Genomic DNA, 27,180 nt, shown 5'->3' on the forward strand with positions numbered 1-27,180 from the left:
TGGTTTAGTTAGGAGTATAAAATAATGTTACCATTCATATTTAAGTGTTATTGTCTTCCCATCATAATGAATGGACATTGAGTCCATTAAAATTCTGAAGTATATTGTTTGTATTGAGTAATTTCTGACCAATCCCTGATGATTTTGTTTCGACTGAGTTAATCCTTTAACCGATATAAATCTTTTTGTTCTGTTCTGCGGTTTGAAATAAATGCGCAATCATTTAGGTTAAATTTACAATGATCTTAAGGATTATGATAAGAAAACGACCAAACATATTGAACTTACCAACCTAAAATAATTGTAACGAGACCTTTTAAAAAAAATGTCTTTTCTTTTAAGGTAGCCCAAGTTTACAGAAACAGATAACAAAATAATAAATATGAATGTAACTAAATAATTCTTTATGATTTAAAAAAATATAAGCAGTATAAAAGCAATAAGAATATCAACAAAACTAACAACAACAACAATAAACATCAAACAAACAATTATACTAAGGTATTTGGCACCGTGCCGTCGGCAACTTTCAAAATCGTTAAACAATGATTCAAATACCGTGCCCTTAAGATCAGATTTACTAAATAAAAAATATATCCGGTGAGCAGTAGGTATATAGTCTAACTTATACATGAAACTCATCGTACTGAAGAGTTGTGCAAACCAATGTGTGGGCCATCTATGTCAAGTCGGCGCGTGTGTGTGGCACTTCTTGCTATCATTGCTTTCCAGCATTTGAACACACTTGGCAACCAGGAATTCTACTCGCTAACACACTTCACATCTCATTCTGACCAATAGGATCATAGCAAAACCTAATCATGGAATAGTATCAAAATTTGGGGAAATTCATAAAGGATTTATAACTAATTGTTTTATATCAGCATGTGGCTCTTGATTGGAATTATGGAATGGAATATCATTTGTCCTGGCTGGAAAATACATCACTTTGTTTGGAATATATTATTAACTTGTTTAATTGTAAATTCATTTACAGGGTAAGTTTCTTTGTTATTAATTTTCCCAATTTCATAAAGTTCCATTTCTTGATAGATTTATAAGAAAGACGTTCAAAAGGAATCAAATTCAACTTTTTAAAGAGAACAGCACGCGAAAGTTAGTTTTTACTATTGTCCCCTACTGTGATTGTTTACAATCTTACTACAATTACTGAAATCAACGTTATTCTCTTTTGTTTGAAATTGTGTTTTTGTTTTTGTTAAGTTCATTTATTTTATGGATAGTGTTGATACCTATTTACTGCAACTAATAATCAATCTGGCGAAATGTAATTGATCTCAAAAATTGAATATTCACCATCAGCAATGCATTAAGTAATAGTGAAATATAGAGCAACGGAAAACATGGCATTCTCGCAGTGCTAACGGCGGTTACTGCATCAGACACACGCGTGGATTCTAGGGTAGGCATTAACAAAGATTTCAACACAATTATACTATAAGAATAGTATATCATTGACATAGATACAAACCTTATATCTGTGACAAATACTTAACATCAACGACCCTAAGAAGATCCTTCTACTGTTTTACAGGCAGGGTTAGGTCCGAATCCACATTATATGGGTATACTTACGGGTCAATGTTTGAGGTACGAAGAATGGCAGAAACCCGCATTTCTAGACAATGGCAATGGAACTATTAATATGATCTGTTAAGAAAATATAAAAAGTGTTTGCTCTTTTCGTGAATTCCCCCTCTTCTAGAAGTCACTATCAACATGATCGACAATTATTCGTAACTGTGTTTGTTAACATGTGTACATGTTACATTTTTTCAATGCCGTGTGTTTGGAAGATGAGATTTTAAGCTCGAAAATAATATTAAAAAGTCGACAATGACAGTAGTTACAAGCTAAAAAAAATCACAAATCAATACATTTTCAAAATGGGGAAAAGAAAAAAGAAATGAATAAACGATTTGATTTTGTGCGTTGTTTATTTTGTTTCAGATCAAAATCAATCACGTGTATGCATACATGCTTAGAGAGGGATAATAATACTCGTGGGACAAAATTAATATTTGTTACTGCTAGTTATTTTTAATCATGCTATTGTTAATGCAAACAACATGACAGATAAGTAACCATAGGAATTATATGAAACAAATGATGTCAGTAACATCAAAGTTTTGTTTTAATGCATTTACTACAGCTAGACTACAGCTAATTTGTGCAGAAGCTTTGTGCATTCCATATGAACACTATTCATCTGATTGGCCTTTTATCAGCTTGATAATCTGTACTTACAAAGCTTTTACCTATCCATAATCAAATAATTTTGTTTGATTTGAGAATTGGTTTATCCGATTTTCAAATGTCACTCACAAAATGATGGACAAGTTCTGTTTCCAGCAGGAACTTTCTAGATTCATAACAATGGTGCGACCATAGTATCTGTATTCTACCACTTATTTTGTTTTGTCTTTCCCATTTTCAGAAATTGAATTATGCAAAAGATCCAGAGTATATTAATGCCACAGACATGGCAAGAGCATGGGCATTTACTCGTCTGGTCTGTCCCATTTGAAGTCTGAAGATAGATCATGACATTTAAAATGCAACAAAAAGTTTTCATAACACATTCGTCGCTGGAAAATGCGACAATATACATGATATAAATACTATTGTACCTCCTGAATTCGAATGCGATGCAAAGGCAATTTACACAAATGTGATATGGACAAAGTATACCGATGGTGTACAGTTAAACCCAGAAGGAGGGGCTACTCGTCTACGGTAGACGTACATTAACAAACGCTATCGCAGGACATACGATAGGTAGCTAAATAAAAGGAATTGACACAAACATTTTCTTAATCTATTAAAATGAATAAATAAATAAATAAATAAAATCTGTAGTGAATTTGAAAAGTGTTGATCTTTGCTGGTAATTTTACATTTTAAAAAATCTGTAAAAACTAAACCGAACAGCATAACTGCTATGCTATTATTACTAGTATGATGGAAATATGTAAACTTGTTTGTTACTTGTAAAATACAGGTTACTAATACAAAGTTTAGTAGCAAGAATTTGTTGCCTTCAGTTATTTCTAGCGCTTCTGTAACTATGTCGTTTAGTTCCCCAAAATGTGCTGTTACCCTAAATTGATGGACTCCCGTGTCTTGCTTATGCATGTTCTGGGTCCATGTTTTTGTCAATTAAACTGATTTTTGCATTGTAGAGACAACATTAGTCACAATGATTGGCTAACCGCTTCATGGATAAACTTAAGTACACTGACGATCATAATATAGAATCATATATTAACTGATGTAACTGTTTCACGTATGGGTTTAATGACTTGGGCGCCCTCTCCAATGTTTTGAATTGAACTAAGAACAGGTGACACAGACCTCCCTCTAGGACGATAATATTTCCATCTCAAATAATAACTGTATCATATCTATAAGAGATAGGATGACGCAGCGTCTGATGTGATTGAAAATTATTCAAATTATCTGGGTTAGGTATGTCGACAAGACAACCAAGCACCATTGGGAGTTTTGCTACTTGGAGAACCTTGTAATATCTGACGGGTTATTGACCATCATTTCTGCTGGCAAACTATATAGCATTTGTTAGAGGTATTGCATTAATGCAGACGCTGGAGCCTTTTGCAACTTAACGTATACCTGTGTTGAAAAAACATAATTGAACCCGAGCATATTTTAGAGCCACAACACATCCATAATATCCCGGTTATGTTTAAAAGTAGACAAATGCTGCCACACACAACTCTGTCAAACTTGATTGCATTTGATTTTTTCAAATTATGCATCTTTATAGAAATAATCCAGTACAAATGTTTGAGAACTGTTATGAACAGGTCGAAAAGCATACAAGCAAGACAAGACTGTTTGGTGGTTTCCTTCCTTCTATGCGATGACTGCCGGATTTACCTCTATGAGCTAATAATGTTGTGTACATGAGCACATGTACATGTATACGCCATCCTCATCGTACACAAACCCCACCCACACCCATCCCAGCACACCCCACCCCAACAAGAACATCTTACTATAATATAAAATGCCAATATATTAACAGATACAAATATGCCAACCATTAAAACATGTTAAAAATGCCAAAGGCATTGATATAACAGTATTAGTGAGACATGAGAGCACATCAGGCATATCTAATTGCGTTCTGAAAACGAAGAATGTCCTTCTGATATCTAATACTTTTGATTTTTTTTTAATTGACGATATAATACAAATTTTATGGCAAATTATTAAACAAATACTGTGCAAACGTTGCTATCCGATCCCTTAAACAGCGAGAACACCTTAAAACATGACAAAGCGTATCCCAGCAATTATGAACTAAATTTTTCATCAAAAGTAATCAGTGCGCAATATTAGACAAGCTGAGTAAACCGTATGTTTCCCCCTTCACAATTTCTTTAATCGTTGCAATATGTTCGTCATCAATATACCTCTATTATGTTTTTCATATTTTGAATTTTCGCTTTAAATTCCTATCTTCCTTCTTTTCGTTCTTCACGCCGTCTCCATCATTTTTAAACTTTCTCGTTCTTCGCCACCTACTTTTTTTCACGAAACTATAGATTCGATATTTCCCAAATCAGAAGAAAGATTCAAAGGGGCAACGCAATACAGAGAACAGAGACCGCATGGGATGAAGGCATCAAACATACCCTTGTTTACACACATGGATAATTCTAGTCATAAACAAGGGGCTAATGCAGATTGTATATCTTTATTGATTTGATATTTTGTATGCTGTAGCCGCTTTCAATCTATTTCCATTAATAAGAACTGAGTATTTTGGATGACACGATTTAATCAAATAGGAACTGTTTCTCAATATATTTAGAATACTATATGAAGGTATCTGCAGTTAATCATGTTTATGTAAACAAACAGACTCAATCCCGTCTTTATGAAGAACGTTTTTGCAGGCTATGTACAAATAATGTGCTATAATCATGATAATGGTTCGGGGATGGTAATAAGACTAAAGTACTAAGTATCACGGTTGTAAATATGATAATGATGCAACGTGATATGAAATCAGTTTGTCTCTTTCTTATCATATTAATAATTATTTTTCTTTTGAATTCAATACTGGTGTCTATTATTGGCTATTTACCAAGCTCATGTCAGGCATGGGGCATAAAGATTAAAAGAGGTCAATAGCTGGTTAAATGTGTTAAACTGCACTTTTTTGTTATGTCTTATCACTTCATTCTCATGTTTCTTATTTGTGTTCTTTTATATTTCGGTACGCCTGGTAGTCCAGATCAGACTTTGCTTATAACACCTTTACAGAATCATACATCATACTGATATCTTTAAGTCAACCTCTGTAGCACACTTAAGGATCAACACCATTGTTTTCTAGTATAAACACATTTAATCGTTCCTTTGTCATATCATGTTGAAATATGTCAAGAGGACTATTTTGATTTGAATAAAATTCATGGGAAACATGTTTGAGCAATAACTGTGTTCTTTTATATGATGTAATTGCGGAATTTTTGTGGACAAAGAGAGTAAATATGTTTAAAATCTTTGTAAACAAGATAAGTTGATACATTTAGGCAGTAAGTTGTGTTGAACATAATATGCGGTAAATATTTCGTACTATTCCCAATATATATATTTGTCACTACAATGCTATACAAAAAAACAGAAGTGGCGATTATTGTACAAATATAAAAATTACTAATTATACATGATTAATTAATTTTTACTTTGTCTTGGTAGATGCAACTATGATTATGAAATCAGGTATTAAAATTCATATTTCCTGCAAAGAAACACAATTTTTTTTTTCTATTTTCGCGATGTTTTGACTTGTCTTATGTGTACTCTGTTGTGATGGTATAATAAATGTTCCTATACATGTTTCCATCACAACAGTCAATTTATTTAAAAACTTTTACGGTTGTCTTTTATATTCTGTAAAAAAAATGCAAGTGTATTAATTAATAAATAGGATTCATCTTATGAAAAAAAACCTATACTTAACAAAATTATTCAGAATGTTGTCATGATACATATTTAGTAGTAGTATTCAGCTCGCGTAAACATATGAATGCCCTTTTATATAGTACCATAGTATTTCTCTTTTTACATTCAGGAATGTTGTAATTATATCATGTTCATAGTCATGTAAACTTTGATATGGTTTATAATTAACTTACACGTGTTATAGATTTACTAGAGTTTATTTGCCCTTATACATCCCGTCAGAATTGAACTAACCCCAATCCGGTTTACAATGAGGATTACCAGATACACAAAAGTTGAATGGAAAATAAACACCACTTTTTATTTTATAGGCGCCAGTACACAGAAGAAAACAAAAAAGCCTTTTAATTACTGGTGTAATAGTTACCATGTATATATATATCACCTTACCTGTCCGATTGCCAACAGGCCAAAAGATTTCGTCAGGTAGGAACCACTTGGCTGGTACCCGTTACATTTCGATCTTTGAAAATCATTTTTAAATCGTGTAATTCCTTTTTTTATATATATTTAATAATTTTATGAATGTATATCGATTTAAGCGTCAATAAAGTTCTGTGTATGAAACTCAAAGCATGTAGACATAATACATATCAACCTGGAATTGTCAAACTTATACTGTTCTTAAACAAAATAGCTTTTCACTTTATGGATGATTTTAAACAATTGTTTCACAATGGAAATAATTATGAAAACAATAAAGTTTATTGTGCATGTAAAAACATAAATTTTCATTTTGAAAATCTATGTTAACAGCATTTCATAGAGAATTCTCCGAGACTGAATTGATGCAGAGTTTACCGGCTACCATAAAGTGCCCTGAGACAACCACACTTTCCCTTAAATTTGTATTACAATGCTATACGAAGTATCTGGAAGGAAGAAAGAACAAGACACCGTTTTCAAATTCAATAAAAAAATCACTGTGTTTTTACTCAATAGCTGCTACTTTTTATACAGCAATTGTGGCGTTCAGATTTTGTTTTAAAACTTCAAGAGATCGAGCACCCGACATACAAAGAAGAAAAGCAAAGTATACTTCTGTAAGTCGCGGGCGGTGGGCCGACGTAAGAAAAAATGATGAGCCTGGGGCGGCTGAAAGCATGGTTTAAATCTGGAACTAGGCGTGAAGTGGTTGTTTAAAAAGCCCACATTTGCCACTTGAGTATCACCCTATAGCCTTATCGAGCTAAGTTGTATTTACACAACATTATTAGTTAGCTCATAGAGGTAACTCCGGCAGTCATCACATAGAAGGAAGGAAACCACCAAACAGTCTTGTCTTGCTTGTATGCTTTACGATCTGTTTCTTACAGTTCTCCAACTTTTGTACTGGATTATTTCTATAAAGATGCATAATTTGACAAAATTAAGATGCAATCAACTTTGACAGAGTTGTGTGTGGCAGTATTTGTCTACTTTTAAACATAACCGGGATATTATGGAATAACTAAGCTATCGTCGATTAAGAGGGATGATCACGAACAATACTAATGGATGTTTTAAATCATCACTATTTATATATGGTAAATGAGCAGTGAGGATACGTGATTAAGCCAAGTTTAGAGGAGAAACAAGTTATGTCGACATGATGTACCTGTGGTCTGTTTGGTTACTGCTTGCTACACAATGTGCAATTATAGAAAGATCTAATATCTCGTAAGTAATAAAGATTGGGCAAATGGGTAGAAAGGATATAGGATTTGCCCATTGTTATAGTTGGTTCAATTTAACACAAAGTTTACCAAAGGATGTTTCTAACATATCTATTTTTCTTACACTTCACCTTGTTTTCATCAAAATAAGTGATATGCATTGAAAGATATAAGTTGCAGAGTTATGTCTAATGACATCCTACCAAAGTGTGTCAAGTGTTGTACTTGTTGTACTTGTTGTACGGACTACTAGGCATAATAGGGAACCTTTGTTTTCGTTTTAAAAAAAGCAATTAAGAATAGAAAAGCAATTGTCTTACATAATGTACTTTTAACGTAATAGTTTGTCGTAAGCTTCATATATGTTTATTTACGCCTTATATTGCTAACCCGGGATTGCTAAGCTATTTTCGGATTTAAACACATATCATGATATTGCGCAAACTATAAGCTTTTCATTCGTTATTGACTATGTGGTGCTATCAAGGTGCTAGGTCTGATTTGAAGTTATGATATGAATTATGAAAATAAGTTACGATGATGTATAAAATACCCTTCTATGCTAGATGAAAATCACTTGAATTATGATGTAACTGATTAGTTTCCTAATGAATTAACAGTACTTTTATCTGGGGTAGATTGCAGCACCATATGGTAACATAACATTGCTGGATCGAAGACGCATCTTTTTCAAATGGATCCCAAGTCACAGTGACAGTGACGTCGATTTCACAAAGTTAAGGATCAGCACGATTGATTGTTCGAATAAGGCCATTATTTTCAGTTTGGATGCAAAATTGAATTGTACAACATTTAGGTTATCCTCCGACTTCAGTTGACACATATATTTTAACACGTATAAACTAAATAACACAAAAGCACTTCCGTAAAAGTTGCGGTGGTAGACCACTAAAACACTGGATTTCCCTCATATGCTCTATGATGAAACATTTCAGCCGCGGATGAAACACAAAAGAGATATCCAAATTTACTGTGCGATGACGTCACTCGGGATTAATAAGCACATTTTTAGCAAATCAATCATAGCAAAGGCATTGTTTTACTTTGTTCCGTGATGACATTATTTTTTCCCAACCTTTAGTAATATAATAAGAAAGTGAAAGGGACTATGGCTTTATAATTTGTGCAGGAGTAGAGTGAATATTCTCCGGGAATATTGAAGATTTGTAACTAGTTTCCCCTCTAGAACATGCTCCCCAGTTCAGCAAACAAAATCTATTATCGGAATTTATTATACTAGAGTTGACAATGGTTGATATGATTATTATAATATTCGTTAAAGGGGTTTTAACATCCTCGTGATTTTAACATCCTCTATTAGGGCATGGTTCAACAAATATCCACTTCAGTTGAATTTGTGAGCTACTATTTCAGCTTCCCCATATGTTGTAATTTTGGGCTGACAGCCCGAACATAATATAAATTGGACATGATATCTTTATCAAACGATCGACCGAATCTACAAGAACTTGAAGCTTTTGCACACAATCATGATAATCGCAGGTTTTTGATGTATAAACACCTCGATTTTTTAGGAGTACGTTGGGGATATCTGATGTGGTTCATTAAGTGCTTCATGGTTTCTGTCATAGTGGTAAACCACTTGAGCCTTAAACTGGTCGCAATTAGGCATGAGTACAAGTCGTTGATAGTCTTCCATAGTATGCTGGTCATTATGTTTGAAAACGAAGAACAGCGAAGAAGAAAACAGGTAAACCAGAAACGAACACATCGAACACAATATAGATTCTTCTTGTTTTATTAACACTATTATCTTCTCTTGATATCTTCACAGAGCATTATCAACAGTAGTGGCCTTAGGAGCAAATGTAATATGCAGTAAAATACCTGGTTTAACGCCAAGACAGCGGGCCATTTGTCAAAGTAGACCCGATGCTATCATTGCCATAGGTGAAGGAGCAGAAAGAGGAATCCAAGAATGTAGATTTCAATTTCGTAATGGCCGATGGAATTGTACAGCACCTGGACATAAAGAAACACTATTTGGTGAAGAGTTGCCTAAAGGTAAGACCAGGGCATCCGTGGCATGACCTTTCACACATGACCTTTGACATGATTACAATAATGTATAGTTCATTTAATTTATGAAGAAGAGAATATATCGTTCATAAATATTAAAGTAAGATAGGAATAACCAATGCATTTCTAAATAATGTTTTCCCTACTCAGCAATTCATAATGCGACTTTGCTTTTCATTTGTGTAGCAATCTGCGTCAATATTTGCCAAAATAATTTATATAATTGCAGGAATCCTCTTCATTCTAGTGATATATTAATAAAGGGAAACCTCATCAAAAGAAAATCACCTGTTTAACAAATTGCAGGGAAAACACAATTTTGCAGGCAATACAAACTTTATACATGTTATACGAAAGCATAATGGAAATGATGGACAAAGATGGTCTTTAACCATTTCTTATTCTGCAGTAAATTGCAAGGACAAAGTTTAAATTAGTTTACTTTTATTTTATTCGTAGCTAATTGAATTAATAGGAAATGTATAGACATGATAGAGTAGTGTACATTTCATTATATATATGGCCAAAGTTCATAAGAATTCTTCTAACATAGTAATGTGCATATTTACATATGACGTCATAAGTACTTCCCAACCAACACTAATTCTGACGTCTGACTAACGGTATTGGCAGTAAACCCCGTGAACCAGCTTGTCAAAAATGCACTCAATAAACCGGTTTCAACACTCTACAAATATTACAACACGGATAATAACATAGTATACATATGTCCAGTATAGACAAATTCAATAATACTTGAGATATGCAGCCAATGTTGACATTATAACAAAGCCTAGATTTTTTAGGCAAATATGCATTAAAGTCTAGTTGAAGCTTGTGAGATGTAACTATTTCTCATCCTGCTAGTATTGGTCCTGTTTATACTTTCAGTTTTGACACATACCTCAAGAAAACACACACACAAAAATGGATATTACATCGTTGATATGTCACGTGACATCTACCTTCACATTTTAAGATTGGAGTTCGTGCTCAATCTCTCAGCCAATGAGGATGATGAGGTTGAACGATATTGATATAAACATCTACCAAAAAGTAATTACCCTCTTTAAATAAAGGCCATTATTCCTAAATGGTTGATTGTATGCCGAATTTGGAATATGCAGTCGAAGCAGAATATATTTCTGCGTATTATGACACTTCATTTGTTGCAATGGGCCCAATATTGATGCCGCAGCGTACATTTAAATGAAAGTAATTCAATATTTGAAAGTTGCAGCAAAGTCCTATTGCCTTGTATTCAGTGTCAATGGAGGAAAATGTGTTCTACGCTCATTGGATTAATCTTCTTGTTTCGTGAATTTGGAAGAGGTCAAAACATGCAATAATCAATAAAAATGTCATTATTCACATAAGTGGTCATTGTTTACTTAATCCCATATTAAAACATTACAAGTTCAATGTGAACACCTCCCAATCAGTAAATGTTGAATAAATCTAACTTTACCACTGAAAGGACAATTTGCAATTGTAGGCCATTAAGGACCTTGTTAGTCAGAAAACAATATTGAAACTTTCATGTTTCAATTTGACATTACGTGAATAATGCATGATCACTGATGTGAATAATGACAATTGTTATTGATTATCACACGTTTTGATCCCCTACAAATGCATGAAACAAAAAGAATATCCAATGAGAACTGATAAGATTTCCTTCAATGGATACTGAATACAAAGTCATGGAATACAAGGCAATAGGATTCTGCTGCAACTTTCAAATCTTGGAATACTTTCATTAAAATGTACGCTGCGGCATCAATATTGAGACCATCGCAGCAAATGAGGTGTCATAATGCGCAGAAATAAATTCTGCTTCGACTGCATTCCAAATTTGGCATACAATCAACGGTTTAGGAATAATGACCATTATTTAAAGGGGGTAATTACTTTTTTGGTAGATATATTGCCAAGATTAGTGTTAACACTATTTACGTTCATAAATTTACCAATGAATTTGATACAGTTTATGATTTCAACATGAATGAAAATAATAATACTGATACAAGAACACGCTACATTTCAAAATAGGGACATGAGTTGAACCCCAGATCCTGGAAAGGGCGGGGTACAACTCAGTAATTGCAGAATTCGTTGGTTATCATGCATCATGATCATGGTTATCTAGTTGAATTCATTAGAAACACACGTGCAACACAATCATACATTGCAAAAAATATTTTACTGAGTAAAAAAAGGTCACAGCTCAACAGTTGAGTAAAAAATTACTCAACATTGAGCTCATATAGGTCACAACTCAACAAAATGAGTAAAAGTAAAAAGTTACTCAATGTTGAGTAATTTTTTACTCATTTGTTGAGTTGTAACCTATATGAGCTCAATGTTGAGTAATTTTTACATTTTTACCCAGTGTTGAGTAAAATATTTTTTGCAGTGTAGCATTTCGCATATCATACTTTTTTTACATAAAAAGCTTCATGCTTGCATGAAACTTTTCTGATTAAATCATGAAAAAGACAGTGTATATTCGATGCAGTAGCATAATGTTGCAGCTTTGGCCTACATCATTCATTCATTCATTTTGTCAAGACTAAATCTTTGTGGTAGTTTCAATGGCAGTGTGTCCTATTTCTAACTCGCGTCCGTCCCTCGAAGCACGGACATCAAGTAATCCGTCAAACTTCTTGTCATTCATTTAACAGTATAAAGTAAGAGTAGAGAAAAGTGCTATAATCTTGCCACTAGGTGGGTTTAATGCCTCACTTACACACACTTCAACAATCTTAAACAATCTTATGGATGAAAAACGATCCATACAACATCTCTTTATGTCCTTAACGAGGTAGAACTAAACAAAGCAATAATGCCCATGGCAGAGCTTTTCTCAAAAAACTTACAGTAATATGCCTCCGATTGACTAGCAGTGCATTTTAATGTAAGAAGCTACTGTTACAGCTTTTAGCATCTAGAGCTGGGAACACCTGTGGTTAATACTCACAAATCAATTGTAACCGTGTCGTTAAATTAAAATTAAAACCGTTATAGTATAAATTGAAAGCCTTTTTCACAGTCAATGTGGCTGTCACTGTTACCTTACATTTTTATGGAAGTAGACTCCAACATAAACACGGTAAATGAGGTGATTGATGTTGTTTGCGGCTATTTTGTCGCTTTAGATCACAAATTTTCCAGAGTAAAAATTATACCAGAAAAGGATAATCACCCAACACAGTTAGCACAATATACCGGAGCAAAATTATAACAAAAAGGCACTGAACGAGGGAAACATACATTTGGGAGAGTCTATACGGTATACATTTCATTAGACTTGCTAGAAGTTCTGGAAATACTAATACAATAATGTATTGGACCACGAATGTAACCCTGCGGAATGTACCACATTTTGCGATCCCAATTTATGTTTGTTTCATGTTGTTTTCCATTTGCATATGTGGCAGGAAACAGAGAGGCGGCCTTCAAGCATGCCATTCACTCAGCAGGAGTGACCCATGCAATAACTCAAGCATGTAGCCAAGGAAACCTGACAAACTGTAGCTGTGATAGAAGTAAAGAAACAGGTTTCACCGAGGAAGGCTGGAGATGGGGTGGATGTAGTGCTGATATTTCGTATGGTCTTAGATTCTCAAGAATATTTGTGGATGCGGGAGAATCGGCGGAAAATGCAAGAGCACTAATGAATTTACACAATAACGAAGTTGGAAGAAAGGTAAGGGACTATGTTGATGACATATTGCTGACAAGGGACTACAACTCTTGGAGAAATTAGTTGACTGTCCAATCACTTCGAAGATCGGTATAATATAAAGGACGTTTTTGGTGTTTTAAACTCAGGGTCCTTTAAGACATAACTTGCTTTAAAATATGGGTGAACTTTGGGCAAAGTGCAGTGACATCCAAATTATCAGATGAGAAATTAGATGCATAACTTCCGTAAATGTTTCACACCCAACTGAAGAGTAAATAACCCTGGCGTATGTTTGATGATGACACCTTTAAGTTAGTTATGATAAGTATAGAAGCATACCCTTACGGCAAGGATTGGCCCAACATGATGAAATCTATTAAAGTGAGCATGGCGAATACAAAGTCAGGATAGTCACCATGGTCACGTATTCTACGGTCTAACTCTTCATGAATGTATTCCTTACCTTGTTGCTTGATGATTTCAACGCAACATTTTTTCATACCGAAATCACATAATTATTGAGAGTGTAGATACATAATTATTATTAATTATTCTTAATTATGCAAATGCAGGCTATATTGCTAACATTCATACGATAGAGATAAAAACATACCATTTTATGTTTAAACAGATCATTTGGGATTTTTGTGTTTGTTTGTGTATTTGCTTATTTATTTAGATGTTTGACCCATATATTACAACGTTTATTATATTAGTTCTTATATATAGGCTAAGTCGTTTTGAATATATCTCAATAAGTTCCATATCTAATCCAAGAAAATTGGGTTATCAAATACACCAATCGTTTTCTTGCTTGTAAACAAAGTTTCCCACCAACGCAAATTTGATATGCCCGATCCATTTACATTTTGAGCAAAACTCTGCTAATTTACGGAATTGTTCTACAAATGTATAGAAAATTATTTGTCAGATTTCTTTTGATACCATCTACGACGTGGGCGTGAACGACGCCTTTTCAAAGTTGACAAGCCTTTAATAATCATTGGTGGGTTAATCTAGTTCAATCTAGTTTTATTGAAGAAAAACCCCAGTAAATATTTTTAAAAAACACCCGAAATCAGCCTTATTATCATTTCTATATATACGCTATGAGCAAGTATATAACATAAGCTACGTATGTTCATTTAATTCATAGGAATTTGAACCTCAATACACCAAGTTTCCCAACGATTTTTTCACAAAGTTGTCCGAGTACATAAAAAAGATGGCCTGTAAATATCATGAAAATGACCATATCTTCATACACTTATAAACCCTTTTATTTTTTAAATATAAAAATACATGTATTTCCACGTTATCAATGAATTTTCTTAAGCGCAGAGGGTTACTGCTTTGACAACATTTTTTTCTTTTGCTTGTTATGCAAAGTTCAGCAGTAAGAAAGTTGGAGAAAAAACAAACAAAAGGGCATGAATGAAACACTGTCACGAGATTCGAACTAAGATCCTACTGATTTAAAGCCCTGTTTAGAACTACTACACCACAACACGAGTTGTGAAATTGATTACAAATTAAACGTATACATACTATTATTAAATTGAACAAAATATATATTCCGATTTCCGATTAATATTTAACAATTTTAACAATCGAGTTTTCATGGCAGACCGTGACACTGAAAAATAAATTATGAAAATCGAACAATGCGTTCGAGAGTTATGGCGATTTTATTGATAATTGTTTCGCTTCTCTCAGATAATCTTGCGCGAAAATGTTGGGACACTTTGTTTATTTCGCACCCCGCTCCCCTTAATTAATGTTGAATGCTAAAAAAAAGTGAAAGGTGGTTGCACTTAATGTCAGCTCCAACATTGTTTCAAGGGGGAGGGTCGGGGAGTAAGAAAGTACATATCATGAGTGTCAAAACGATTTTCGCACAGGATTGCAGGTAATACATTTTTAAACACCTGAGATATAGCAAACTAATCTTTGTTCAAAATGTTGTTCCAAGCGGAACAATTTGAGACCAAGTTGATCAAATCGTAGATAGGTCAAATTATACCTTTTCTGAATCTTAATAACTACGAGGAATACAATTGTTTTGGTGGGTTTGGGGTTTTTTTTTCAAGCAAAGGGAAAAAATACATTTTTGTCAAAGCAGTAACCCTCTGCGCTTAAGAAAATTCATTGATAACGTGACAATGCATGTATTTTTATATAAGAAAATAAAAGGGTTTACATAACTGAAAGAATGATCAAAATCGAGCAACGTGTTATGTAGATATGGTCATTTTTATGATATATGTAGGCCATGAATCTTTTTGATGTACTCAGACAATCTTGTGCGAAAATAGTTGGGACACTTGATGTTTTGAGGATCAAATACCTCTGAATTGAATGAATGTAGCTCACTCGATATGTACTTGCTTACTCCACGTCCCCCCCCCCCTTGATTTTGAATTTTTACCCCTATGGACAATGGTGGAGACCAAATTTTGACATCTGACCTTTATGATTATAACTCAAGAACTATACATAGGAGATAGGTCAAATTATACCTTTTCTGAATCTTAATGATGAGAGGAATACAATTAGATGGGTTGTTTTGTTATTCATATTCGCCCAATTGTGAAATTTGTGTCCTGCATTAGCGCCATTTTGAATATATGCAAATTACCATTTCTGCCCTATGTCCTTCTTTGTTTTTGGATATGTTGTTCAGGAGGGTGTTTAGAGTCGCTAGCAAACAAAAACATTGGTGTTCCAATTTTGTCTAGCTCAAACGGAAATTGACTCATGTGCTTCACAGGGTATCCAACAGTAAGCAGTACTTCTCATGATACTGAGGGGTATACCATACCGTAAACCCCGTCTACAAGGATATACCTAAGAAACGCCCTCAATAAAATTGGTTGCTTGTTGTATTTGGAGTTTGAGCAAATATATACTGGCACTGGGTGGCTATGCATTCCATCTAAGTATGTTGTAACACCAATCAATTGTATTGACATAATAACGACTGTTTCGTATATCAGGATCGTATAGCTCAATTGATAGAGCGTCAGACTTTGGAACTGAAGACATGCTGAAGAGAGCATGGTCCGGGCACCGGTTCCGTTTTTTCATTCTCGTTTAATTTTAACTTTTTGACATGTTCTTTTTATCTTTCTTCAAATCTACCTTTCTACTTTTAATTTTAGGTGTTTTTTTTTTTTTTTTTAGTTTTTTTAGTAATTTTGTGGTTTTATAGAAACTAGTAAAAGCATTTATTCTAAATAATAGCGAAACCCACGGTTAGACAGATGTGTTGTAACTACTTTTCTGTCCTCGTCTTTGCAATAAAAACCTATGTTGCACCTTTGTGCCATCCCAATTCTTGAGGAATGGTAGGTAGGGTGCGTTTTTGGCTTAAGCACGATTTTGTTTCTACTTGAAATGAAATCAAAATAAATATTGTTCTGTTGCCACAATTGCAGTTTTTCAAAAAAAAAAAAAAAATAGATGAGGAATAATAATTATTCCATATTTGAATCTATTGTCCCATCAAGAATAGAGTGTCTTCAAAAACTTCAATCAATTCATCTGACAAAGGAAACTATTCTGGTCATTCAATTTTGTTTCGCTTGCACCTGTTATATCACAGGCGTTGGTAGAGAAGGCACACTTCTCTTGTCTTCACCGAAGTAGTGATGTAAACACTAACATGATTAATTACCATAGCTAGCAATGGACATACACTATTTTTTGTTCCACTTGAACCCATACTATAGGCTATTCGCTGTCGATGTGACGTAATTAATCGGATTAACTACCATAGCAATTGATGAATACAATTTCGAATATATAGCCCTGCACTTCATCGTTCACGTGCCACCTATGCATTAAACCATAGTTGTCAAAGAAATGCTAATCACTCGCCATGTAAGATTAGTTTTATGAAAAGAGTGGTATTCAATCTATGTTTGGTGACATACGCGGGTGATTAGTGCAATCTGCTTGATGGTAGTTATTGCGATTATTACGTCACTTCGACAGCGAATTGTAGTATAGACGAATCCAACAAGCCAAGTGATGGTCAGAATTATTCGGCCATTATTCGCTACTTGCACGGTTCCGCCATTATGCACTATGTGCGGGGAGAGCCTCGAACTGGCAGCATACATGAAAGGAAGAATTATGTAACCTTACACAGAACGTTATGACTAGTTCAATTCCCATTCATGTATGCTGCCAGTTCGAGGCTCTCCCCGCACATAGTGCATAATGGCGGAACTGTCAAGTAGCGAATACGCTGGTGAAGTTGCGTAATTAATCGGATTAATTACCATAGCAATAGGTGAAAACAATTTTGAACATATCGCGCTGCGCTACAAGCAGGTTACACTCATCACCTGTACTGTGTATGTCTGCAATCATAGATTGAATACAATACTGGTCTTTTCAAAGATCTTACAGGTGCAGCATGATATGGTTCAATGAAGAGGTACCGCCTGAACGTATCAGTGTATAACGCGGTATATTCAAAATTGTTTTCACCTATTGCTATGGTAGTTAATCCGATTATTACGTAACTTCGCCAGCGTATTGAATAAAAAACAGGAGGATGTGAGTTCATAAGGGCAATGTCGGGGATTATAGGTCACAATCGATGTGGAGAGATGAGAGGTCCGACCAACAGCTATAGCGAATGGTTCATGTTCAACTAATTCCAGCGGACGGTCTGTGGCTAGTAAGGAATCGTCTTTGACCACATGCGCAGATCTGTCTCGTCAGGAAGATATTTAATATCCCGAATTTATAATAGGCCTATGCCTACCAGTTCCATCGTATAACCGATCTGCTAGAGAATATTTGTTACCATGTTTAATAAATTCGTATTTATCGTATAATAAAATGTAGCCAAATGTATATTATGTGTCACACGGTTTTCTGCTGAACCACTAGCAGGCTATGTTACCACATCTATGACAATGACAAAGGTGAATTTTGATGATTTTTACGATCGTCCGGATGAGAAAATCACTGAATGAGTCTTTAGTTCCCTCCTCTCCTTATCCTGCCAATATTATATGAATCAAAGAAAAATAAAGAAAAAATAAAATTAAACAAGAAAAAAAAAGACAAAGAAAAGAAACAATAAAAGAAAAACAATAGAATAAATTAAACTAAATATGAAAAAAAATGATCACGAAAGGAGTCTTTAGAAAATGCAAGAAAATATAAATGAAAAGTTTGAACAATATTTTGTTTATAAAAGTTTGTGTGACCGTGATGAGGCTCGAACTCACCATCTTCCGATCTAAAGAACCAAAGTCTTATGCCTTGCCAAGTGAGCTATGCTCGTGAGATGCGAAATAAAGATAAAATAATACATTGTATACCTGCTTGTGTCGGTAAATGATTTGCTCAAATTCCATAATGATATAATATTGTGGAGGGCGCTAGCGTGAAATATGCTATCATCACAGTCGCTTCTATTCCTTATAGACGGGTTTCTACGGTATTTATCAACCGCCCGGTACATAAAGGAGCTTAAAGGTAACACGTGGTTGACCGTTTACATTGCTATTGCGAAGTGCGCTATTCTTATAACATTGCAAATAATGTTCGTTCTTTGATATCTTCTTTAGGTTGTAAAGAGGAATATGGGAACTGAATGCAAATGTCATGGAGTATCTGGATCCTGTACAATGAAGACATGTTGGACGACTCTACCATCATTCCGTATGGTAGGAGACCTGCTCAAAGCCAAATATGACTCACCACTCGAGGTAGAGCCAGTGCGGGCGAGGAGAACACGCCAACCGGCATTTCTTAAAGTGAAAGACACCAAGTCGGATGCTTTCACAAAACCACGTTCATCAAACTTAGTGTTTTTACAAAAATCACCTAATTACTGCGATTTTAATCCTATATCTGGATCGATGGGAACAGTGGGAAGATTTTGTAATAGGACTTCAACAGGTACGGACGGTTGTGACTTAATGTGCTGCGGAAGAGGTTATAATACTCACCAGTATACCAAAATATGGCAATGTAACTGTAAATTTCACTGGTGTTGTTACGTAAGATGTAGCCAATGTAGTGAACAAACAGAAGAGTATACATGTAAATGACAAGGTTTATACTGCTTTTTACCAAAGATTTTATTTTGACAAATACCAATAATATTATGTTCTTTATATAAAGTATTCTTCTTTAAATAGAAGTATGGATTTTGACTATTTACATGATATAACAAATTGTGATGTTGTGTCTTCATGTTCATAAACAAAAAGAGAAGAGCAATCCCTGAATGTTGTACAACTCTAGCATGTGGATTTATTTATTATGTTTTTCATTATTTATATTTACCATTATTTTATTTTATTCCGGGCTGTAACATGTTTTCTTTTCCCATCAGATGTGCGCTAAAACACGCAGCATGAAAAGCGAGTTAAAATCACAATCTGTTATTATGTAATTTTTTTTCTTCAAATGCCGTTACTTGCAACCGTTTCTTGGTCACGCCTTTAAGATGGGTGTGTGTGTCACATAGGTTGATTCAATACGGAGTCCCATCATATGTCAGATTTGTAACAAGTTGAGTGGAGTCATTTCTAGCAATTTCTTGTGTCGAGTTGCTCGAGTCCAGACACTGTATAATCTCTATGGAGAAAATGTGAAATTCGAGTCATTTCATTTTGAAAAGTAGAGTCTCGACTCTCGAGTCATGACTGTTACAGGTCTTACGGGATATCATCATGTGTTCATGCTGCGTTTACTGGTCAATGGTGTTACGTAACAAGTACCTATTCTGTTGGCACCGTTACATTACAGGCTTAATGCGCTTAGTTCCCAATGAAATTCATCGAGATAACTACTACTAGTGACCCGCGTTGACATACAGTAGAGGAGGCTTAAAGGCATTCCTACAATGCACTATGATTGGGAAATTTGATCAATATAACCTAATTTTAAAGGCAAAGTCCCCATTGCCACACACACAAAATGGTAATTTTAAAACTGCAGCCAACAAGTTAATAGTTGAGACTTATGACTGATATTTGATTTTCTTACAGGAAACATTCATATTGTCCCACTGCATTAATTTTATTCATAAGTCTCAATGTTTTGAATGTTAAATAATAGGATGAAAACACCAGATATTTGCACACAATCCCAATGCAATGTATGATCAACTGTACCACATGTGTACAAAAGCCAGACATACCAAGGTCAGAAACCCCATTGGGTTATGGGAATGCCTTTAAACATCCTCTGGACATACAGTGAGTGGCTATAATGACCTAGATGTGGAATCAATATATCAGCGTCCAGCTTTCCAGAAAGTGACCTTGCCTGAGCCAATGATACTTATTGTCAAATGTTGACAGTCTGTAAAAGGAGAGATGCTCGAAGTATTTGTTTGGGCCATCATAATGGTTGAATGAGGTATCTTTAAAGCTAAAACGTTAAAAAATATACCCGATTTGACTAAGAAGCCTGTATCGTAATGTATGTTGTCATCTTTTCCCCCAAATTTTAATAACGATATTTATGTTTGTATCACTTGTTTGTAATCAACAGCAGTATCCTGATCCATTTATTAATTGACCTTTTCGGTAAATCCCATAATTCTTTGCAGTTACAACATTTGACGTCGCAGATGTGCATATCATCATCGCATTTGAAAGCCGTGAAGTGCGAGGTAACGACGTGCGCATCCGGCGTGACGAGGTCTAACCGCAAAGAAATATGGGATTTACCGAAAAGATCATTTCACAAATGAAAAGGTCTGCATGAATAGTTCATCTGAGTGACCATTTTCATCCGGTGCATTTCAATGTAAAAATGTGTTGAAATTTGGCTCTAGCCTGTAGCACAATAATGCTGAGAAGTAAGTCATTGAATCAACCTGTATACGGATATTCAATTACATTTGGGTCACTCCATATGAAATCAAGGAGGCTCCCCACCTGACCCCCTCAGATTTGCTTTATATTTTAGTCATAGGTTGTACCTGTAAAAATATTAAAACCTGCAAATTTGAGGTCTGTAGCTCTTACGGATTTTCTGTGGCAGTCATTTAAAGTTGGAGTAGGTGGGTCTAAATTTGGACCCAAAAGTTGCCCTTTAAATAAATTTCATCTTTGGGAGTCTGTGCCTTCTTTATAAAGAGAGAGAGAGGTCTGAAACCTTGTATACACACTAACTGCATGCCCAATTTGTCAAAAAGTAAAAAAATAAAAATTTCTGTATTATTGCGCGTTGTGTCACGGGGTCATTAAATATGCAAGAAAAAATGTAATGTTTTGTAAACTGGCAAGTTTAGACCCCTAAATTGACATTTTTGTCAGATTAATTATTTTTGTTGTCACTGATGCTATAAATAGGTTAAATACAATGCATATCCAAAAAATTGACCTCACATTTCATTTACATTTCGAACAGCGCCCTCACGAAGATGAAATTTATTGCAAATTCAACATTTTCAGGGGGCCCGAAGTCGATGTGGTCCACCTTCAAAATTTATAAAACATCACTTTTATATGACTACTAGTCTTAAATTACAACTTTGTTAAGTCCCAGTAATTGTCTAAGTTGACTTCATATAAAACGACAAGCCCAAAGTTGACCATTTTCTTATGATTGCATGTACTGCAAATGTGCCGAATTCGGAAGGCTTAAAAGTCAAATTGGCCCCAATATTGAAAATAAAATGGAAATAAAAGTAAAATAGGGCCAATAACTATGCATCTAGTAATTTATTTTCAATATTGTGGCCATTTTGACTTCTAAGCCTTCCGAATTCGGCACATTTGGAGTACATGCAATCGTAAGAAAATGGTCAACTTTGGGCTTGTCGTTTTATATGAAGTCAACCTATAAAATTACTGGGATTCAGCAAAGTTGTAATTGAAGACTAGTAGTCATATAAAAGTGATGTTTTATAAATTTTGAAGGTTGACCATCGACTTTGGGCCCCTGAAAATGTTGAATTTGCAATAAATTTCATTTTCGCGAGGGCGCTGTTCGAAATGTAAATAAATTGTGACCTCAATTTTTGGATATGCATTGTATTTGTCCTATATATAGCATTAGTGACAACAAAAACAATTAATCTGACAAAAATGTGAATTTAGGGGCTAAACTTGCCAGTTTACAAAACATTACATTTTTTCTTGCATATTTAATGGCCCCGTGACACAACACGCAATTACAGAAATTTTTTTTTTTTTAACTTTTTTTTCAATTGGGCATGCAATTAGTGTGTATACAAGGTTTCAGACCTCTCTCTCTCTTTATTAGGAAGGTACGGGCTCCCAAAGATGAAATTTATTCAAAGGGCAACTTTTGGGTCCAAATTTAGATCCCCCTACTCCAACTTTAAATGGCTGCCATAGAAAATCTGTATATTGAAAATGAAATGGAAATAAAAGTAAATAGGGCCAATAACTACTCATCTAATCATTTATTTTCAATATTGTGGCCAATTTGACTTTTAAGCCTTCCGAATTCGGCACATTTGCAGTACATGCAATCATAAGAAAATGGTCAACTTTGGGCTTGTCGTTTTATATGAAGTCAACCTAGACAATTACTGGGACTTAGCAAAGTTGTAATTTAAGACTAGTAGTCATATAAAAGTGATGTTTTATAAATTTTGAAGGTGGACCACATCGACTTTGGGCCCCCGAAAATGTTGAATTTGCAATAAATTTCATCTTCGTGAGGGCGCTGTTCGAAATGTAAATGAGTTGTGACCTCAATGTTTTGGATATGCATTGTATTTATCCTATATATAGCATCAGTGATAACAAAAAATAATTAATTTGACAAAAAATGTGAATTTAGGGGGGGCTAAACTTGCCAGTTTACAAAACATTACATTTTTTCTTGCATATTTAATGACCCCGTAACACAACACGCAATTACAGATTTTTTTTTTAAAACTTTTTGATCAATTGGGCATGCAGTTAGTGTGTATACAAGGTTTCAGACCTCTCTCTCTTTTTATAAAGAAGGCACAGACTCTCAAAGATGAAATTTATTTAAGGGCAACTTTTGGGTCCAAATTTAGACCCACCTACTCCAACTTTAAATGACTGCCACAGAAAATCTGTAAGAGCTACAGACCTCAAATTTGCAGGTTTTTAATTTTTTTACAGGTACAACATATGACTAAAATATAAAGCAAATCTGAGGGGGTCAGGTGGGGAGCCTCCTTGATTTCATATGGAGTGACCCATTTGGAAGCCCAGAGAAATACAGAGAACATTCAGTTTATGTGCCAAAATTCGGACATATGATATCATATTCAGAGGTGGTTTAAATTTTATCTTTTTAAATTATATCTACCAAATTATCTGAACGTGGGGAAACTACCCGTACAGAAACTGCCAATAAACGTTATTTTGTAAATGTATTTGTAAAGTTATTTATTTTACGTATTTGACTGTCATAATTATCAAGAATGTCAGACGTATATTAAAGCTATATTATAACATTTGCTGAGGAGGACGCCCTCAATATTTTACAAAATTCTGGTTTTTTTTACTTTTACACGATTATATTGTACTTAATTAAAACAACATACCCTGCAAAAATCAAGACCATCGGTTTTTGTCAAAATCCGAGATTGTGAATAAAACGCAGGAACCGTCGTTTTATTATTACGATGGAAATATTAGTCGAACGCATACGCGATGTTCATAACACAGTACGTACATGGCGTGTGGGATGGTGATCTACACAACGAAGGATAACCATAACACAACCGAAGGAGTGATACATATTGGCTAACATTTTATGGCAAAGAAATACTAATCTATTTTATATTTAAATGTTATAATATGGCTTTAACTTCTTTAAATCTGACATAGCCATACACGTTTGAATAGCGTTCTTCTTATTCTCTCTTTGCCATACACTGTCGATCCTTGTCACGTCACGTACCTTTGGAACGTATTTCAATAATTGTTAAAACTTATACCTTACATGATTGACCAAACTAAAGGGCTACCCGATCTTTGACGTTATTAATAACTTGAGCAGTGTCATACGAAAGTAGCTACATTCTTACGGATTCACACCGGGACTGTCACTTTATGCTTTTCTAAAATGTCACAAAGTTGTTAGAAAAAAATTAGACCTTCATTAAACAATCATTTTATTTATTTATGAAGGTATAACAGGTAACTCGCATTCATATAAAAACTTGTACGTGATTTCAACAGCAGCTTTTAGTTGCGCAATTGCACTCACCTCTGAGTGCAAAACTCTGCCAATATTTAACGAACGTGTTGTAGATTTACCCCGACATTTGACCCAGTGCCGCTTAAGATCATTTTAAAGTTTAGTCGCTAGCGATATGCGACTCAAAACTGCCAAATGAGAAGGAGCGTTACGTCTTACATCGAAAAGTCAATCCAGATTATTGGGCAAGCAGTCGTCGTTCATTGCTAGTGATATAACTGTAAGTTTGGCTTTAATAATTACAGAGATGTGGTTTGCATTAAGCTTTGTTTATACAAAGTAAACTTGACATCATTTACTAATATTTCATATATTTTTGTTGACGCAGAGATGAGTAGTATCCGTCCCTTCTATTGTATTATTCTAGACTCGCAAATATGTAGACAGCAAGGGTGGAGCCCTAGAACCATCTCACCGGATAAATTCTCGCTATTCGCAATAAGGGCGCCGCCAGCGGTTTGCGATGTAATCGTGATGTATCATGGGAAAATCGTGATGTATCATGGGAAAAGGTCGACATCAAGTCCGCGCAATACGAATATTACCATGCTATTACATAGGAACACGTGACAATATTTTTAGTTTGTCAATATAACGGTATTACACGCAAATCGATATAGAAAAAATTATTTGTGCACATTTCAAATCACATTATTAAGTATTATTGAGTATCGATTCGCGTGTAACACCTTTATTTTGACAAACTAAAAAATATTGTCACGTGTTCCTATGTAATAGCATGGTAATATCCGTATTGCGCGGATGTCGACCTTTTCCCATGATACATCACGATTACATCGCAAACCGCTGGCGGCGCCCTTATTGCGAATAGCGAGAATTGTAACAATTTTGGATTGACCCCCGGGGGGGGCACTTCAATTTGAAATGGATATAGGTGTAGGGCTGGCGCTTTCGCACTAAGGGGCATTCGGTGAGAGCAACATGTAAAAAATATGGGGTCATTGGGTGAGAGCTTGATTTTTGGCATACGGAGAGAGCAAAAGGTTAAAAATATGGGGTCATTGGGCGAGAACATGACCTTTTTTTAAATGGAATCTTTGGGTGAGAACCAAAACAGTGCCACAAAAACCTCGAAAATCGAATTCTAGTTCTAAATGGCTTCAAATTTCTTTATTTTTTCAAAATAAGTAACAAAATCAGTGATAAATGAAAGTTGCTGTTCAAATTGAACTTATAAGGGTCTTTGGGTGACAGATCAAATGGAAAAATAGGGGTCTTCGGGTGACAGAGCGCGGAGCGAGCATGTGTTCGTAAAAAATATGGGGTCTTTGGGTGACAGCGATGCTGAAAAAGGGGTCTTAACAGCCCTACATACGCGTCACCTCCAAAGTTGAGTGCCCCCCGGGGATTGACCTACCTATTTAACAATATAAATAACAATCTGACGATGGCAACGTGATACCATACATGCAGCGCATCGCCAAATATTCTTTGTCAAGTTTGATTTTAATTGCTCCAGTTATTAGCCTATAGCCTATTAGAAACAAAAGGTTATCGTGGTGCTATACACCACCCTGAGACCACTTTCTTGTTCATATCATCTAAACGAAACACTAAGTTTATAGGCCAGTCAAAGTATGAAATCACCCACGACTAATTGCAACAGAATCCATTCCAGCACCATACATTTCAGGAAAGCATACTAGAAATCCAAACAGTGCTGAATTTGCATTAATACAAAATGCCCGCTTGGGTGAAATTTCAAAGTTGGTCAAATCTTTTAAAAAGCATACCAATGTATTGCTCTCATCATAAGGATTCTTGAGTTATAGGCAAAAAGGTCAAAGGTCCAAGTTTGGGGTCCACGGGCGTCTACAGTAGCAAAATGCTCCAATTTTAATCCAACTGGTCTCTTTGGCAAAAATGATTCAAAATGAGAAAAGTTGCATTGTTTTGGATGTTTTCTTACATAGGTAACGTCACTAAATTGGTCAAGGTCAACAGGGCTCAATGGATTTTGATCTTTTTTGCTGTGTTACCAAGGTAACAAACCATCTGAGATATGGCAAACTATTCCTTGTTTTTGTTTAAATGTTCTTACAAGTGTTCTTACAAAATCAGAGAATAATTCAATTTTTGTCCCCTGTAGAATCCAAATTTGGACATTTGACCTTTTCCCCTATAACTCAAGACCTGTACTTCGGAGATAGGTCAAACTTTGACATTTCACCCGCTGCATAAGCGGCCATTTTGGATTTATACAAATTAAGTACTGTTCCAATACTGGGATTTTCGGAGACTTTTGATGTGTTAAAGTATTAAGTATGCTTTTCTGAAATGAATGGTGCTGGAATGGATTCTGTTGCAATTAGTCGTGGGTGATTTCATACTTTGACTGGCCTATAAACTTAGTGTTTCGTTTAGATGATAACGAACAAGAAAGTGGTCTCAGGGTGGTGTATAGCACCACGACAACTTTTTGTTTCTAATAGGCTATATGCTAATAACTGGAGCAATTAAAATCAAACTCGACAAAGAATTTTTTTGTGAAGCAATTGACCAATGTTAATGTTATTAATGGTGCCATGAACATGA

The 27,180-nt window shown here is 34.9% G+C and overlaps 1 protein-coding gene across 3 annotated transcripts; it reads left to right on the plus strand.

Annotated features, from left to right (window-relative positions):
• Positions 1-653: 653 nt before the first annotated feature.
• Positions 654-21,305, plus strand: LOC140149188 (protein Wnt-7b-like). 3 transcript variants are annotated; one of them, XM_072171397.1, is made up of 4 exons: positions 654-998; positions 9,493-9,722; positions 13,169-13,446; positions 19,017-21,305. In XM_072171397.1, the coding sequence occupies exons 1-4, from the start codon at positions 886-888 to the stop codon at positions 19,500-19,502; spliced, it is 1,107 nt and encodes a 368-aa protein (XP_072027498.1). In that variant the 5' UTR covers positions 654-885; the 3' UTR covers positions 19,503-21,305. The 3 variants fall into 3 exon arrangements, with proteins under 3 accessions (XP_072027498.1, XP_072027499.1, XP_072027500.1); XM_072171398.1 differs by having other exon boundaries at positions 13,178-13,446; XM_072171399.1 differs by lacking the exon at positions 654-998 and adding an exon at positions 7,197-7,680.
• Positions 21,306-27,180: the final 5,875 nt, after the last annotated feature.

The sequence above is a fragment of the Amphiura filiformis genome, chromosome 3, assembly GCF_039555335.1.
Source record: "Amphiura filiformis chromosome 3, Afil_fr2py, whole genome shotgun sequence".
Lineage (NCBI taxonomy): Eukaryota > Metazoa > Echinodermata > Ophiuroidea > Amphilepidida > Amphiuridae > Amphiura > Amphiura filiformis.

Coding starts and splice junctions, on each gene's coding strand:
- LOC140149188 (XM_072171397.1), top strand. CDS start 886: ATGTGGCTCTTGATTGGAATTATGGAATGGAATATCATTTGTCCTGGC. Junction 9,723..13,168: donor TGGTGAAGAGTTGCCTAAAG/GTAAGACCAGGG, acceptor TTCCATTTGCAT/ATGTGGCAGGAAACAGAGAG. Junction 13,447..19,016: donor ATAACGAAGTTGGAAGAAAG/GTAAGGGACTAT, acceptor TATCTTCTTTAG/GTTGTAAAGAGGAATATGGG.